At 42.7% G+C, this 17,482-nt stretch overlaps 2 protein-coding genes across 7 annotated transcripts in view; one reads left to right on the top strand and one right to left on the bottom strand.

The window, feature by feature from the left end:
• Nucleotides 1-12,701, bottom strand: part of SPATA6L (spermatogenesis associated 6 like) — a 74,540-nt gene extending 61,839 nt beyond the window's left edge. For 3 of the 6 annotated variants that reach the window (XR_014139913.1, XR_014139912.1, XM_081802762.1), the window contains exons 1-3: nt 7,862-8,255; nt 5,067-5,115; nt 1,387-1,428 (exon numbers count right to left, since the gene is read on the bottom strand). Coding sequence is in view for 3 of the 6 variants with exons in the window: in XM_081802762.1 (XP_081658888.1) it covers nt 1,387-1,428; nt 5,067-5,115; nt 7,862-7,891 (121 nt within the window). In the remaining 3 variants the exon portion in view is untranslated. Of the gene's footprint in view, nt 1-1,386; nt 1,429-4,717; nt 4,738-5,066; nt 5,116-7,861; nt 8,256-12,386; nt 12,432-12,618 lie in introns of those variants that run through there. The other 3 variants (XM_081802761.1, XM_081802763.1, XM_081802764.1) reach the window with 3 other exon arrangements.
• PLPP6 (phospholipid phosphatase 6) lies at nt 8,237-11,189 on the top strand. The gene has a single exon (XM_031018245.2). It carries the CDS (start codon nt 8,311-8,313, stop codon nt 9,184-9,186), a length of 876 nt encoding a protein of 291 aa, XP_030874105.2. The 5' UTR covers nt 8,237-8,310; the 3' UTR covers nt 9,187-11,189.
• Nucleotides 12,702-17,482: the final 4,781 nt, after the last annotated feature.

Below are 17,482 nucleotides of genomic sequence, written 5' to 3'. Positions count from 1 at the left end.
ACAGACAATATTTAAACGAATGAGCATGGTTGTGTTCCAATAAAACTTTATGGACAATGAAGTCTGAATTTTATACAATTTTCACATCATGAAATACTTAAAAAATTTTTTCCAACCATTCAAAAAAATGTAAGAACTGAAGACAGTTTGGCAGTTCCTTAAAAAGTTAAACATGGAGGGGTGCCTGGGTAGGTCAGTCGGTGAAGCATTTGACTCCTGATTTTGGCTCAGGTCATGATCTCAGGGTTCGTGGGATCGAGCCCTGCGTCAGGCTCTGCACTCGGCATGGAGTCTGCTTGTCCCTCTCCCTGCCCCTGCTTGCATGTACGTGTGTGTGCACTCTCTCTCTCTCAAATAAATAAAATCTTTAAAAAAAAAAAAGTTAAACACGGAGGTACCATATGACACAAAAATTCTACTCCTAGGTATACACCCAAGAGAACTGAAAACATGTACCCACACAACAACTCATACATGAATGTTGACAGCACTGTTACTCATAATATGCAAAAAGTGGAAACAACCCAAATGTCCCTCAACCAGCAAATAGATAAACAAACTTTGGTACATCCACATAAAAGCACATTATGCAGCCCTAAAAAGGAATGAAGTAATGATACATGCCACAACGTGGATGCACCTTGAAAACATGCAAAGTGAAAGGGGCCAGACACAAAAGGCCACATATTGTCTGAGTCCATTGACATTAAATGTCCAGAATAGGCCAATCAACAGAGAAAGTAGATTAGTTGTGGCCAGGGCTATGGGAAGAGGGAATGAAGAGGGACTCCTAATGACTACACGTTTCTTTTTGGGATAATAAAAATGTTCTGGAATAAGATAGGGGTGACGGTTGCACAACTCTGTAAAGATACTAAAGCAACTGAATTGTACACTTGACAACAGTGAAATTTGTAGTATATGAATTAAACACAGAGTATATGAATCTCAACTTTTAAAAACGTAGAAATTTAGCTCACGAGTCATACAAAACAAACTGGATTTGGCCTGGGGCCTATAGTTTGCCAACCCTGTTCTAGCATCTAACACAGAATACAGTTTTGGGTATTACACACACACACATGCCCCATAAATTAGAACAAAGTCAAAGGCAACAACTGGAAAGAAACTGAGCCATGATTTTATTATTTGACGATAATTAGATAAAGTTATGAAAAAATAGAAAGTCAAATGCCTGCTTATGCTTACTGCCACCAAACCCATAAAGTTACTTTTCCAGGAATGGACAGAATTCAACAGACCAGTGGGGGAAAAAAGGGAGTGTTCTAGAAAGCACAACTTGTAAATACCAATCCCACTCTGTCATGCCAAAATCCTTTCCAAACAAAATAAGCTATTTTAGAAATGCATTTACTGGCACATTACCTGGAGGTACTAGTTGTATTAATTCAAACCTGGTTAGGAAGCCTAAAAGGGAAAAAATGAGATTTTAATACTTAAGAAAATTGCTGGAGTTGCTCATTAATTGCTAAGTTTAAGACTGCCATAACATCCCATTTATTTTAATAATAATAATAATAATAGGTGCCGTACCAACAATGATTTAGGTATTTTGAGACCCAGTAATTCAAAGGCATGGAAAGAGAGTAATTGGTATTTTATGCCCTGAAAAGTGTTGATGAAATGAATGCAATATTTTCTCTCTTAAAAGTGTATTCATAAGGGACGTGGCTCAGTGAGTTAAGCATCTGCCTTTGGCTCAGGTCATGATCCCAGGGTCCTGGGATCAAGTTCCACATCAGGGTCCCTGCTCAGCGGGGAGCCTGCTTCTCCCTCTCCCTCTGCTGCTCCCCCTGCTTGTGCTCTCTCTCTCTGACAAATAAAATCTTTAAAAAAAATTTTTAGGGCACCTGGGTGGCTCAGTCGTTAAGCGTCTGCCTTCGGCTCGGGTCATGATCCCAGGGTCCTGGGATCGAGTCCCACATCGGGCTCCCTGCTCTGCGGGAAGCCTGCTTCTCCCTCTCCCACTCCCCCGGCTTGTGTTCCTGCTCTCGCTATGTCTCTCTCTGTCAAATAAATAAATGAAATCTTTAAAAAAAAATTTTTTAACATATTCGTAAGTCACTGACATAATAAACGACTTATCATTTTTAAAAATTCACAATACAACTGTTGTCAATTAACCTATATAAGTTTATCTTGCTTAAAACAGTATGCTCTCTGGGGCGCCTGGGTGGCTCAGTCGTTAAGCGTCTGCCTTCGGTTCAGGTCATGATCCCAGGGTCCTGGGATCAAGCCCCGCATCTGGCTCCCTGCTCAGCAGGAAGCCTTCTTCTCCCTCTCCTGCTCCCCCTGCTTGTGTTCCCTCTCTCGCGGTGTCTCTCTCTGTCAAATAAATAAATAAAATCTTAAAAAAAAAAAACAACACTATGCTCTCTGACTATATAAATGAGACATAAAATATCACATTTTTTATACTTCCTGAGTCCAAAATGTATTTACAAATAGTGAGCCCATGTACAAAATCTATAAGGACAAGAATAAAATTCAAATCTTAATTTAAACATAAATGGTATAACAATTAAAAATCAATAAAGATAATTCCCACAAAATATGAGAAGTGAAAACATTTTAAAATAGGCAATAATGGTGACAATTATAGACACTTATAGTTACTAATACTGTATGATATATTTGAAAGCTGCTAAGAGAGTAGGTCTTAAATGTTCTCACAACAAAAAAGAAATGGTATTATGTGATGTGATGAGTTTCTTAGCTAATGCTGTGGTGGTTATCATTTCACAATATATAAGTGTATCGAAACCACATATTGTATACCTTAAATTTACACAATGTTATACATCAATTATGTCTCAAAGAAGCTGGAAATATATGAAAAAAAGGTAAAATTGTCCCTTTGTAGACTTATGAAAAAGATATGTGCGTATGAGGACAGAATTTTAAATGCCAAGAAACTTAACAGCTAAGACAGTTTGTAATTTTAGGTTTTCTAAGTAGGAAAAAAGAATATATCTTTGCCAACCATCACTCCAATGGTAATGTTTAGCACTTCATTTGTCTCAGGCTCCAAATTCCTTACATTCAATTAATTCTCACCACATCCCATGTTCATGGATTGGAAGACTTAATATTGTTCAGATGGAAATATTCCCTAAGTGGATCCACAGATTCAGTGCAATGCCTTTCAACATCCTAGCTGGCTTCTTTGCGGAACTGACATGCTAAAATTCATATGGAAAGGAAAGGAAATCCAAATAGCAAAAACTGCCTTGAAAAGAACTAAGGTAGGGGACTCACATTTCCTGACTTCAAAATTTACTTACAAAGCTACAGTAATCAAAATTGTGTGGAATTGGCATAATGATAGATATATGGATCAACAGAATAGAGAGTCAAAAAAAAAAAAGCCCTGGGGTGCCTGGGTGGCTCAGTTGTTAAGTGTCTGCCTTCGGCTCAGGTCATGATCCCAGAGTCCTAGGATCGAGCCCCGCATCGGGCTCCCTGCTCAGAGGAGAGCCTGCTTCTCTCTCTCCCACTCCCCTTGCTTGTGTTCCCTCTCTTGCTGTCTCTCTCTCTCTGTCAAATAAATAAATAAAATCTTTAAAAAAAAAAAAAACCTTCATTTTTACACTCAGTTGACTTTGAACAAACATGCCAATACTATTCAATGGGGGTAAAATACTCTTATCAACAAATGGTACCAGGATGACTGGATATCCAGATGCAAGTTGGACCCCTACTTCATGCTATTTACAAAAATCAACGTAATATGCGTCATAGACTTAAATGTAAAAGTTAAAACTATAAAATGCTTAGAAGAAAACAGACATAAATCTTTGTGACTTGAATTAGGTAATACTTTCTTAGTTATGACATCAAAAGTGCAAATAACAAAAGAAAAACAGATAAAATTGAATTCATCAAAATTTAAAATTTTTGTGTTTCAAAGAACACCATCAAGAAAATGAAAAGATAATCCAAAGAATGGAAGAAAACATTTATCTATCATACATCTGATATGGGACTTGTCTCTACAATATACAAAGAACTCCATACATTACAAGTCCATTATATATTACAACTCAATAATGAAAAACCAAATAACCCAACTAAAATATAAGCAAAAGCTCTGAATACACATTTCTCCAAAAAAGATATACAGTCAATAAACACATGAAAAAATGCTCAACATCATCAAACCACAATGAGATTTCACTTCATACCCACAAGGATGGTTAGCAATCAAAAGGACAGGTAATAACAAGTGTTGGCCAGGATGTGGAGAAATGGAACCCTCACATATTGCTGGTGCAATGTGAAATAATTCAGCTGCTTTGGTAAAGTTTCTCCAAAGATTAAAAAGAATTACCATATGACCCCACACTTCTATTCCTAGGTATATACCCAAGAGAAATGAAAATATATGCCGACAAAAAAACTTGTACACAAATATTCATAGCAACATTATTCATCACAGCCCAAACGTGAAACCAACCCAACTATCCATCAACCAATGAATGAATAAATAAAATGTAGTATCTCCATACAATGGAACACTATTTGGCCACAAAAGCACACGAAGTACTAACACATGCTGTAGCAAAGATGAATCCTGAAAACATTATGCTCAGTGAAAGAAGCCAGTCACAAAGGACCACGTATTGTATAATTCCATTTACATGAAATATGCAGAATAAGCAAATCTACAGAGACAGAAAGATTGGTTAGTAGTTACCTAGGGCTGGGAGTGATAAGGAAGAATGGGTTTAAGGCTTCATTCTGTGATAAAAATGTTTTAAAATTAATATGGTGATGGTTACACAACTGTGTGAAGATACAAAAACCATTTAATTGTAAATAAATTAATGAACAAACAGAAGTGTACCATCCAGTAAGTCCCATCTCTATCCAGAAAAGAGTCTGCAAGAGAATGAAAAACATGATTCAAATTTGACATAGCCTCTCCTGAATATAAATATGGATCAAACATGGAAATATTACAACATAGAATATAGTAGAATTTTATATCTGTACACACAATTACATACACAGCAGTTGTTTTGTTTTGTTTTGAGAGTACCTACTTTCTAAAATGTCTGCTACAGCGCCAGGATCTATGGCATTTTCAAATACCTGCAGGGAAAAAAAAGGTGAAAATAAATTTTCAAACATTTATTAATATACGCTTATAGAAAATGTAGATTATATTCTTCCAAATAATTAACACATGCCAATTCCAGCCATATAATATTTTAAAATTCAACAGGAGTATCTTTAACAGGTATGTGGTTAAAAGTTCAACGAATGACTGTAGAATGAGAACACAGTACCAAGTACAAGGAAAATCTGAGTTAGCTGAATCTACCACATGCTCCAAATGTCATCAACTTGACCTAGCCCTACAGTTTGCTGCGAAGAGCACATCTGGCATCAAACCTCAGAGTCTTGCTTGGGTACCTAGAAATACATTCTGCATACCACAGACACTCACTAAATGATGTTAACTGAATAAATGACCTTAGCAATTGGTTGTGCTAAAAAGGAACGTAAGTAAAAATTCTATCTATGTGTAACACAAAAGAAAACTAGGCACTATAACCCATACTCCTACAGAACCCAAAACAACCAGAGCGAGGGAGAGCCTCATAAGTTTAAAGTATATCGTGAAGCACAAGACAAATGGGATATCTGTCCAGCCAATGCCAAATCTGCTTATTTTGTCCTTGAGCTGAAGGGTCTGGGAGAGGACTGAGACTTTTTTTTTTTTTTTTTTAAGATTTTGTTCATTTATTTGATAGAGAGACACAGCGAGAGAGGGAACACAAGCAAGGGGAGTGGGAGAGGGAGAAGCAGGCTTCCTGCCGAGCAGGGAGCCCGATGCGGGGCTTGATCCCAGAACCCTGGGATCATGACCTGAGCAGAAGGCAGACGCGTAACGACTGAGCCACCCAGGCGCCCCAGGACTGAGATTAAAAGCGGAACACGCCCTTCTCCCTGAACTCTGGAAGCCGCTAAGAAATGAAAGTTTTCATCAGAGTTTGATTCAGGCATTTAAGTTCTGATTTAAATAGTGTTTAAATTTAAGCATGGTTAACATCTGCTCTCGATCCAAAGCCAGCTCACCTTTAAGTACAAAAGTGGAGGCTATCCCCTGTAATCTATTTTTGTCTTACTGACTTAGATTTATCAAGCAAATGCAGGTGAGGGGTTTTTTTCCCCTGAATTATTTCAACTTGCATCCCTTCACTTCATCCATGTCTACGGATTTTCTCAACTGTGATCCTGGGGAGTAACTGCTCAAACACAATGTGTCACACATTCTTGATGAGCAATTTCTTATTTATCCAAATGTTTTAGAACATTCAATTCTGAGTTACACAGCAGGTCCAAGGAGGAGAAAATGTCTTTGATACTTGCTGCAAGTATTTGCAGCTAGAGAATGGAACAAATACAAGAAAATTGGATGGAGCCGGGTGGGAGAAAGTTGGAATAGGAACCCGAACAGCTCACACACAAGGGCAATATTTCAAAATTTTTAAATAACTGCATTTTATAAAAGGAAAAATGCTCCATGATACATGTTTGACTAGCAATCTTCAAATGCACAGCTTTGCAACAGAGCAGTAGTGGTATCTGGAGTCTAATGTCTCCAAAGTTGATCCCCCCTTTTCTACAAGTCAAGGATGTTGGACTAGATGACCTCCAAGGTCATTTACGGAATTATCATTCTGTGCTTCTGTGATTTTTGTATCCTTGTGCTTCTCTTAAAAGGGAAGTCTTTTTAAAGTCTTCTATAGAAGGAAACCTGATAAACCAATAAGGATATTCCTAGGGGGAAAAATAGACTGGATTTTCACCACCCACTTCCTACCACCACCAGTATCTAAATAGTAGAAATGGGTTCCTCTGGATTCTGACTATATGTCCCAAGGTAATACCCATTTATTCCTCTCCTCTCTTATCCAACCAGTTTGGTAGACTCTATTTAAATTTCTGCTGTGATTTCCAAAAACATTACATACAGCCCTAGCCTTTTAGAAAATCAATCCTCATCTCCTCTCCCAGTCTCAGTTGGAAACAGGTCATTTTCTGGGCAACACCATCCAGACCTTTAAAAATGATGGGCTCTACCTTATCTAGCCTTCCCATACTCATCCCCTCCTCCAAAGAGCAGCTCAGCGATATTGTTTGGGGGAAAATCATTAGACTTATCAAGGTTAAAACTGATTCCGCCTCCAAATTCCAAAACGAAAACTTCAAAGAACTGTGCATGATTCATAATAATGAAACTAATATTCTAAATTAAACTGGGAAGAAGGTTGTAATGTTCTATTAATATCATGTTCATATTCATTGGAATAGAACCTAGCCTTTATCACTGTAGCTAAATAAACCAGGGACGACCCAAGAAAATTCAATAAATCTGAAGAGGCTTGTTTTGTTACAGGATTTCAGATACAGGAATCTTACTAATTTGAATATAGTTTTTTTCATTATTTTTCTACAAAAACTTTTCTACAAAAGTTTGTTTCTAAGGTCCACTAATTTACTGATAATCCCTGTCATAGATGTAATGCAGCTCTGACACCTCCAAGAACATTCAGAAAATGCTCTCTCTGCTCCAGTTAGAAAATGCCATGGGAATTCCAAGAATAGAAAGCATCCACCAGGGCATTTAGCGCTAGGTTGACAGAACTTGGCTCAGACCTCCAATGCAAAAGCAAGTCCTCCAACTCTGGTTCTGTACTGCTCTGAGGTGCCTTCAAGTCATTTTTTTCTTTTAAGAAAATGTACAAAATAACTTTATAAGACCCATTAGATGATCTCCAGACAACAACATTTAAACTTCTGTATTTGGCAATGAGAAAGTCGAGATCACCTTTTCAAACCTCATGCTCTGCTGAATCATAATAGGGAACACAGAGGGAAAGCAGTCGGTCTCCAGGTATTGATTTAGGAGGTACACCCCAAGGTACACATCTTGCTTGTCAGGAAGGAACACCCCTGGACAAGAAATCTTAAAAACAAAGAAAAAATAGAGAAGAGGGTTTGTTTGGTGTCGTTTTTTAAACGGAGCTCTGTTTTTCCTGAACTCCCACCCCCGCACCCCTTCACCTGGACCTCCCACACCTCCATCTCCCCCTGTCCTCGCCTTCCTCAAGTGCAAATTCCAGTTTCCTCCCACGTCTCCGCCAGGTGTCACAATCGTCCTCTCGCCGGCTCCTCTCCCCGCCCCTCCGGGATGGCAGTGCGGAAGCGGAAGAGGCTGCAGGGCGGCGAGCCTCTCGCTAGGCCGGTCGGCTCCTGGGGTCCGGGCCCCCCGCCGCGATGCCGAGCCCCCGGAGGAACGCGGACGGACGCCCGCTGGCCGCCTCCGCCTCGAGCACCAGCAGCCCCGGCAGCCCGGCCCACGGCGGCGGCGGCAGGTTCGAGTTCCAGTCCCTGCTCGGCAGCCGCGGGCCCGGCGCGGACCCCACCTGCGCCCGGCTGCGCGCGTCCGAGAGCCCGGTGCACCGCCGCGGCTCCTTCCCCCTGGCCGGGGCGGGCCCCTCGCAGGCAGCCCCCGCCCCGCTGCCGGAGGAAGACCGCATGGACCTGAACCCGTCCTTCCTGGGCATCGCCCTGCGCTCCCTGCTGGCCATCGACCTGTGGCTGTCCAAGAAGCTGGGGGTGTGCGCCGGAGAGAGCTCGTCCTGGGGTAGCATGCGGCCCCTTATGAAGCTGCTGGAGATCTCGGGACACGGCATCCCCTGGCTCCTGGGGACCCTCTATTGCCTGTCCAGGAGCGACAGCTGGGCGGGGCGCGAGGTGCTCATGAACCTGGTCTTCGCCCTGCTCTTGGACCTGCTGCTGGTGGCCCTGATCAAGGGGCTGGTGCGCAGGCGCCGCCCGGCTCACAACCAGATGGACATGTTTGTCACCCTCTCAGTGGACAAGTACTCCTTCCCCTCGGGCCATGCCACCAGGGCCGCCCTGGTGTCGCGGTTCATCCTGAACCACTTGGTGCTGGCCATTCCGCTGAGGGTGCTTGTGGTCCTATGGGCCTTCATCGTGGGCTTCTCCAGGGTCATGCTGGGGCGGCACAATGTCACTGACGTGGCTTTTGGCTTTTTTCTGGGCTACACGCAGTACAGCATCGTGGACTATTGCTGGCTTTCGCCGCACAATGCCCCGGTCCTCTTCGTACTGTGGAACCAACAATGACACCATTTCATTCATGTATGGCACCAGGAGATCTGAAGGTTTCCACATGCGACGAAGCCGGCGTAAACCAGCAGCAATCCTGCTTGTCCCTCTAAGGACATTTCAGGCTTCTTTTGGGATTTCAGGTGTCATTCCGTCTTGATGGGTTGCTACTCTGGAGAACATGCTGGCCATTATGACCACAGCCATATTACAGAAAGCAAAAAAAAAAAAAAAGCCCTCTATTATATATTTATTCAACAACTTTATATCTCCAGGACAACTGCAAAGAAAACAAGCTGGGGTGATTATAATCCTGCTGTTTTTAAAAAGTTGACAAAAGTAAATTTGGGGTTTTGTAGTAATCCTGTAAGTCAACATATCATTTGTAAAGTGAACTTTGAAAAAAAAACAACAACAACTATGATTCTGTCAATATACATGCAGATGAGCCACCTACTAATCCTAGTTCTTTTCCTGAGGTAGATTTTAAACAGTATTTTAAAAGTCTAGGACAGGTTTTTCTCATTTATTCCCTGAAAATCTGTTGCCACAGTGTCTTCTTAATCCTGATTTTCTTGATAAGCTTTCTTAGTATATTGTCTCTTCCATCTTTGTGGATTGGGTAGTGAGAAGAGAGATTATAGTACATATCTTGCTTTCCTTTCCCTCTACCTCCTCAAAAACTCTATTTAAATAGATATTTATTTCCCATTACTCTCTAATATTATCTTTTTGCATTTAGAGAACAAGCCAAGAACTTACTTGAAGAAGAAACACTTAAAGGTGGGCATATCTACAGTGCCCACGGAAATGGAAGGATGGGACTATGACCGAATGCTTAATTCTGTTGATGACAAATAGCATGGCATGACAGAGGACAGAAAAGCTGAGGATGTCAGGAACTAAGAGGCTGGGGGTGGGCTTACCACATACTATGTCAGTGGGCCAGGACGGTGGGAGATGGGGCTCTGCTGCCCGTCATCTCTACTGAATAAAGAATAACGCTCCTCTACTTAGGTAATAGGAAAATAACTTGGTTCTTGGCAGTGCAAGGCCATAAACTTTCTTATATGTATCACAAGGACGACCCTGTATATTAAAGTTTTTCATATGGAATTCCATTTCCCCGTATACAGCACACTTTAGGTAACAGTATTTAACTTGAAATTCATCAGGGGAGCCCACTGCTATAGCAGGCACAAGGCATAACTAACTCCTAAATTTCCCTTTACGTTGACCTTCACATTTAAAGCAGTTTATCCACAGTGCCTCCCCAAATCACAAGACCAAAGACCACCAAATGCAGGATGGACTCTGCTCATTATTCTTTGAGCAGGGAAGACCAAGAAGGGGATGTGCTTTAAATGCTGTTCTACCTGAAAAATAAGAACTTTTGAATTATCTCTGGCACTGGTGTTTTCAGATAATGACGGATTATTTTGACATTTATAGAAAGAGGATTATGGCCTTTCATCTGTCACATAGAGGGGCACACTGGAATCTGGAGAATGGTGTGACAAGTGGGCTCTGATTGGGTAGAAGTGTGAGCTTTCTGAGTGTGAGAGGCACCCGGAGGAACTCCTCAAAGGAAAATAAAATCACTTGTATTCCCACAACATCCTGAACACAAGACTACCTCTTCTCTTGCTGAATCAGCCAAACTGTAAAGCTCTAAGTGATTTGCTTTATTGTTTAATCTTAGATCTTTTGTTTTAATCTGGCAATATTCAGGCCAGATCTTTTTGAAAGCAATGATATTTCCTTTTGCGGTGTTCACAAGTCTGAATATTGGGAGCTCACAGTTTTATCTTCTGGTTCCTGGTTTTACTTCTGGAATTCCCTGTCTTAGTCATTGGGGACCTGAGTTTGCAGGCTTTTAAAGCACAGATCAATTCAACTGATGTCTCTGAAACACTTTAGAGTAGAAAATGATTTTACTGTAAATTAATTGTACACTGAGGAATGCCTTTTAAAACTGAAAATAAAATTAACCAATAATGTTGAATGAAGTGAGATGAAAACTTGTTCCATTTTTGCCTTGATGGAAGACTGCTTTATCACTCAGCTTCTCAAGAATTCCTTCCCCCTACTGCAAAATTTTGAGGGTCGGCAGCACTCGATGTAGCACAATTTGATAGAGTCTAGTCCTATTTGCTCTCAGCGAAATGGGAGAAATCCAGGACATTTTTGTCTTTCAGAACTGCATGTATCATGAAACCACAGCACTTGTCACTGTATGGAGGCTCACCAGATTTTCCGTGGCCATAACTTACCGACAATGTGCTTGTAATCACGACCAGCAGAGAAGCCCCTATAGCTGGGAGGTAAAGCCGCATGACAGTCTGTCACCAACTACGGATGGAAGGATTGGAACACAGAAGCTGAATTCGGGGTAGTGACTGATCCCAAACAGGAACAATGAAGTCACTCTGCCACAGCACCTCATTTAGGCCAGATTCAGTGGATAATTATAAAACAGAAGTGTTGACTGATTGACCCCTTTTGGAATTAGCAAGCCAGAGCCATCTCTAGGGGAAATACTTAGAAAATATTCAATTAGGGGATGCCTGGGTGGTTCAGTCAGTTAAGTGCCTGCCTTTGGCTCAGGTCATGATCCCAGGGTCCTGGGATGGAGCCCCAGGTGGGGCTCCTTGCTCAGTAGGGAGCCTGCTTCTCCCTTTGACGGCCGCTCCCCCTGCTTGTGCTTTCTCGCTCTCTCTGACAAATAAATAAAATCTTTAAAAAATACATATTCCATTGGTTCACAGAGGTGGCAAGTTATCAGGAAGTGATTGGGCTTTCTGAAATTGAATTCTTCCCTTGTTATTTAAAGGAGGGTTGTTTGTTTGTTTGCTTGTTTGTTTGTTTTATTATTATTTCACAAATCTTTATCCTGGGGAAAAATAAAATAAAATTCTTCTTGGACTTAATGCAGGATTATTCTAAAATAACAGACAATTTTAGGATAAAGCTAACAAACAAGTCCTTTAGGGGGCAAAAATGTTGAAAGAGGTTGGGCTGAATTAAAGGTTAAGAAATCAGGGAAGACCAATGTAGAGCTCTTAGGGACACAGAGGTACGATCTGCCCCAAAAGATAATGATGATGTGTGTGCGGTGAGGCGGGGAGGAGGTGGTGTACGAGATCGCGACCATTTAGGAGCCCTGGGGAAAGAGTCTGATTTGGAGCGAGGAGTGGAGGTTCCCCGACTTCTCTTACCGCCCGGATCTGTAGTTCTACCACCACTTCCAGAGGCATCGTTCCCTGCGTGGGCGAAAGGACTGGAATGAAAAGATCCTTTTGTGCTGAGCCTTGGACCGATTTTTCTTAGCGTAGCTCACTCCCTGGGGCAAACGTTCCCAGCAGCTTCCCCTGCCCCCAGCCCCCTCGTCCCCCCATCCGTCCCCACCCCGGACTCAGCCCAGGTCCCCACCACCCGGACGGGTCTCACAGCGCCGGAGCTGGAGCCAAGGCTTCCAGAAGGCGGAAGCGTGGCGTTGCCATGAACGCTCGAACGCGCCACCTTCCACCTGGAACGCGAGCGAGGCTCGGCGCACGCGCAGTGCCGAAGCGGGCTTCCCGGGCTGTGCGCGGGCCGCGGCAGGACCCGGTGCCGCGCTGGTGGCTGGGTCGCCGGATGCTGGAAGAGCTCCAGTTTCCCTCCCCGTCACCTCTCTTTATGGCCCCCGTCACTATGTTAAAATGTCTAAAGGGGAATATGATCATTAGCTCCGGTATCATTTAAGTGCTTCCCATGTTTAGTAGCTATGTGACCGCTGAGCCCTGGAATTTCTTTAACAATTCCAATTAATAGAGTAGCCTGTCCCTGAAAGTACTCTCCTGCTTGTGAAATGTTATGTCCTCGTGTTTGGTTTGGAAAACATGGCCCCCGTCAATAATAAGAAACAAGCCGTTTCAATCTCAGACTTATCCTTGTATTTCTATTTGGCAATGGAAATATTTGTCCGTCTCTCTTTTCTGACGTTTAGTTAACCTAAGGCAAGCAGGGAATTACGTTATCTCCCAGTGGTTAATAGTTAACAGTGGTTGCCAAAGGCAGGGCCACACTAAAAACCATCGGAGGTGGCAGGCAGAGGAAAAGCTCTTAACCAGTAGGGGAAACTGCATTTTTGTCCATTCACTGAATTTGATAGACCAAAATGAAGGAAAGGAGGAGGGAGTGGCTGCTTCTAGCCAATCTGAAAAATCTGGGAGGGTCAATGCTGTCTCTGGAAAGAAATCTGAAATTGTGATGAGTCATTTATTACTAAACTATTGGAGGTTTCTGCATTTTCAGGAGTGCAAGTGCACAAACATGTCCTGAGACAAGAATTAGGCATTCACTTTGGTAATTGGAGTTCCTTTCCCTGGAATGGAAAAGCTCAGTATGATGAAGGAGGGTATATTATGTCCTCACACAATCCCTGTTGCTCTGTCTGTCTGCATACCAAGAGGCACATAGGTGTATGCTTGGCTCCCTCCCATATCCAGAGAACTGATTTGTTGGCTCACAACAGCTTGCTGGTACCCAGGCGAGTGCAGGGATTACGGGAACAGGACCGGTGTTGACCCTCACAGGTAAGTCACCAAAACCAATGCTAAGTCATCAAGGAGTAACAGCTAAAACAGATGAATAAATGAGTGGACAGAGACATAATGAAAGGGAGGAACCAATCTTTATTGAGAAGCTGCAAAGTGCTAGACCCCTTGCATATGCTAATTCATCTCCACAATAACTCTTCGAGGAAGGTATCATCTCTATTTTACAGATGCAAGATCTGAGGCCAGACAGCCTTTTCCCCAAGGCCACACAGCTAAAGGGGAACAGGACCACACTTGAATCCAGGTGTGCCCTACCACCTCACGGCCCCTGCGGCATAGAAATCCTGTTGAATCATACAGACACACCGTCCCATCCTGTGCTCTTACTAGTCTTAACTGCACTCTCCTTGCTTGGCTCCTCAGGTTGGATACAAGCCCTTTTCTGGTTTCCCTTCAACTCTCTGGCCGTTCTTTGTCTCTGTTCATCCTCCTCTACCTGGCTATGCAATGTTTCTAGGTCCTTTACTTACTCTATGCCCTTTACCTATGGTGGCATACAAACATATGTACACAGATCTACATATTTCACCCAGGCCTTTCTTCTGCTCTCCCTGACAAGGAAGAATCTCCTGACTACAAATCCTGTGTCTCTTCTTTGTAGCAACTGCCACAATAGCATTTTCACACTTGTTCCTGTGATTGTTGATTATTTGTCTTCATAAACTGTTAGTTCTGCATGGCTAAGAGTTCATATTCTAAATACCTAGCATAGCAGATGCTCAATAAATATCTTTGAAGAGATGTTAAATACAGAGATGGTCAAGCCAGTCTGTAGGGTTCAACGTATGGGGGTTAGGGGGCTCCCTCATGTTGGAGGAGGTCATCAAGAAGACAATGACCATGGGTTGACCCACAAGGTGGACCAGGGCAATTGGAAGCTCCTCACCCCCCTCCACTGTCCTTGAGTGTACATTCTACCCACCATTCTCACAACAGGAGTCGTTTGAAGAACACAGGCCTTGAGACAGCAAAATGCTGTTGAGACCATCTGGATGGTATATGTGACTGAACCCAGTTAAGTCCTCCAAATAAACTTCTAGGTTTCTGGTGGGTGGGTGCAGAGCTCTACTCATCTTGTGGCTGCCTAAGACAAGCCTCCTGTGTAATTTCCCTTGCTTATTAAAACTGTCACCTACTGGGGCACCTGGGTGGCTCAGTCGTTAAGCATCTGCCTTCGGTTCAGGTCATGATCCCAGGGTCCTGGGATCGAGCCCCGTATCGGGCTCCCTGCTCGGCGGGAAGCCTGCCTCTCCCTCTCCCACTCCCCCTGCTTGGTGTTCCTGTTCTCGCTATCTCTCTGTCAAATAAACAAATAAAATCTTAAAAAAAAAACAAACTTTCACCTACTAATCTTGAGTGGCCTGCCTCTTTCTTCAATCTCTCACTGTCCTCTAGATCTAGGAGCCAGTTTCAGATTTCACCCAGGGAAGCTCCTGAGTTTAGGAACCAACACCATTTCAGGGCAGACTAAACATGCAGAATGAGAAAAGACCGGGTACAGCTACTACTGCTAGTCTGCCCTGGAGGTATTAAATGAGTTGATGAAGAGTATTTACGTTCTGTTAATTTCACTCACCATGGTCACTTGAGCTACCATGGAGATGTAAACGTTTCTGCATACACAATGCCTCTGGCCTGTCTTGCAAAGTAGTGAATCATTGAGGCGGCCATCTTGGTGGCAGAAAACAAATCCCACTGACCAACTTCTATTCCCATAGCGTTTCTGCAGTGCAGGCTGGTCAGCAGTGATATCAGCCCTGCAGAAATGACACCTCGGCACTTCCTGCTCACATCCTAGGCACTGCCAAAAAAAAAAAAAAAAAAAAAAAAAGGCCCAATCCCACATGGGAATTTTCCAAAGAGTTAATTAGCAAAGAACAAAAGTGTAACAGTCAGATAATTACGGTTGCAAATTTTCCATTTAACCAAAAACATGAATGATAAGACACGAAATTGTAAACATTCCTCAAATAATGTAGAAAGGAGTGCTCATATGAAGAAGGAAACTATTTAAAAAGAGAGAAAGGGGGCACCTGGGTGGCTTAGTTGGTTAAGCAACTGCCTTCAGCTCAGGTCATGACCTGGAGTCCCAGGATCAAGTCCCACATTGGGCTCCAGGCTCAGCAGGGAGTCTGTTTCTCCCTCTGATCCTCGTCCCCTCTCATGCTCTCTCTCTCTCAAATAAATAAAATCTTTAAAATAAAAAATAAAAAAATAAAAATAAAAAGAGAGAAGGCTCTAATGGATAAAAACAAGACAAATTTATCATTTATTATTTTTCGTTTTGTGGGTCAGAAATCCAACACAGATCTCGCTGGGCTAAAAGCAAAGCTAGAAGCAGGGCTGCATTCCTTGCCTTGTTCCTTTCTTTGTTTTTCCAACTTCTGGGGTCACCTGCATTCCTTGGCTCCTAGCTCCCTTCCTCCAACTTCAAAGCCAGCAAATTTGAGCCAAGTCCTTATCACACTGCCATGTCTTTGGTTCTCTCTTTAGGGATCTTTGTGATTACAACTGGCCCATCCAGATAACCCAGGATCATTTCCCTATCTTAAGGTCAGCTGATTAGCAACTTTAATTCCATCTATAATGTCAATTCCTCTTTGCCACAGAAGATAACATATTCAAAGGTTCCAGGAATTAGGACATGGATAGCTTTGGGGGGCTCTTATTCTTTTTTTTTTTAAAGATTTTATTTATTTATTTGACAGAGAAAGACACAGCGAGAGAGGGAACACAAATGGGGAGTGGGAGAGGGAGGAGCAGACTCCCCGCCGAGCAGGGAGCCCGATGCGGGACTCGATCCAGAGACTCCAGGATCATGACCTGAGCCGAAGGCAGTCGCTCAACCAACTGAGCCACCCAGGCGCCCTGGGGGGCTCTTATTCTGCCTACCACATGTAACCTCTCTAGAGAGCAACTTGTTAATGTCTATCAAAATTTTTCATTTGACTCAGCAGTTCCACTGCTAGGAATGGATGTGTATGAATATACTTTCACACATACACAAAAATACATGCTGCAGCATTATTTGTAGTTAAAAAAGATACTGGGGCAGGGGGGTGTGGGTGCCTGGGTGGTATAGTGGGTAAAGTGACCATCTCTTGGTTTCAGCTCAGGTTGTGATCTCAGGGTCCTGAGATTGAGCCCCGCATCGGGCTCCCTGCTTAGCACGGAGTTTGCTTCAGACTGTCTCTCCTTTTCCCTCTGTCCCTCCCCCCCCCAAATTAATAAATAAATCTAAAAAAAAAAAGATACTGGGGACACCTGGCTGGCCCAGTCACTGGAACATGCAACTCTTGTTCTCGGGGTTGTAAGTTCAAGCCCCACACTGGGTGTAGAGTTTACTTTAAAAAATAAATAAATAATATTTTTTAAAAAATTAAAAAAGATACTGGAAACCACCTAAATGTTCATTAAGTAGGGGCAGATTCAATCAATTATGCTTAAGCCTTAAGATGGAACACTATGCGGGGCGTCTGGGTGGCTCAGTCGTTAAGCGTCTGCCTTCAGCTCAGGTCATGATCCCAGGGTACTGGGATCGAGTCCCGCATCGGGCTCCCTGCTCAGCAGGAAGCCTGCTTCTCCCTCTCCCATTCCCCCTGTTTGTGTCCCCTCTCTTGCTGTCTCTGTCAAATAAATAAATAAAATCTTAAAAAAAAAAAAAAAGATGGAACACTAGGCAGCATGGAAAATGAATAAAGCAGAGCTGTACA

Source organism: Leptonychotes weddellii, chromosome 14 (genome assembly GCF_054177405.1).
Source record: "Leptonychotes weddellii isolate Sample4059 chromosome 14, ASM5417740v2, whole genome shotgun sequence".
Classification (NCBI taxonomy): domain Eukaryota; kingdom Metazoa; phylum Chordata; class Mammalia; order Carnivora; family Phocidae; genus Leptonychotes; species Leptonychotes weddellii.
The sequence above is the reverse complement of the archived record's forward strand: the minus strand, read 5'-3'. Positions and strand labels throughout refer to the sequence as shown.

Coding starts and splice junctions, on each gene's coding strand:
- PLPP6 (XM_031018245.2), top strand. CDS start 8,311: ATGCCGAGCCCCCGGAGGAACGCGGACGGACGCCCGCTGGCCGCCTCC.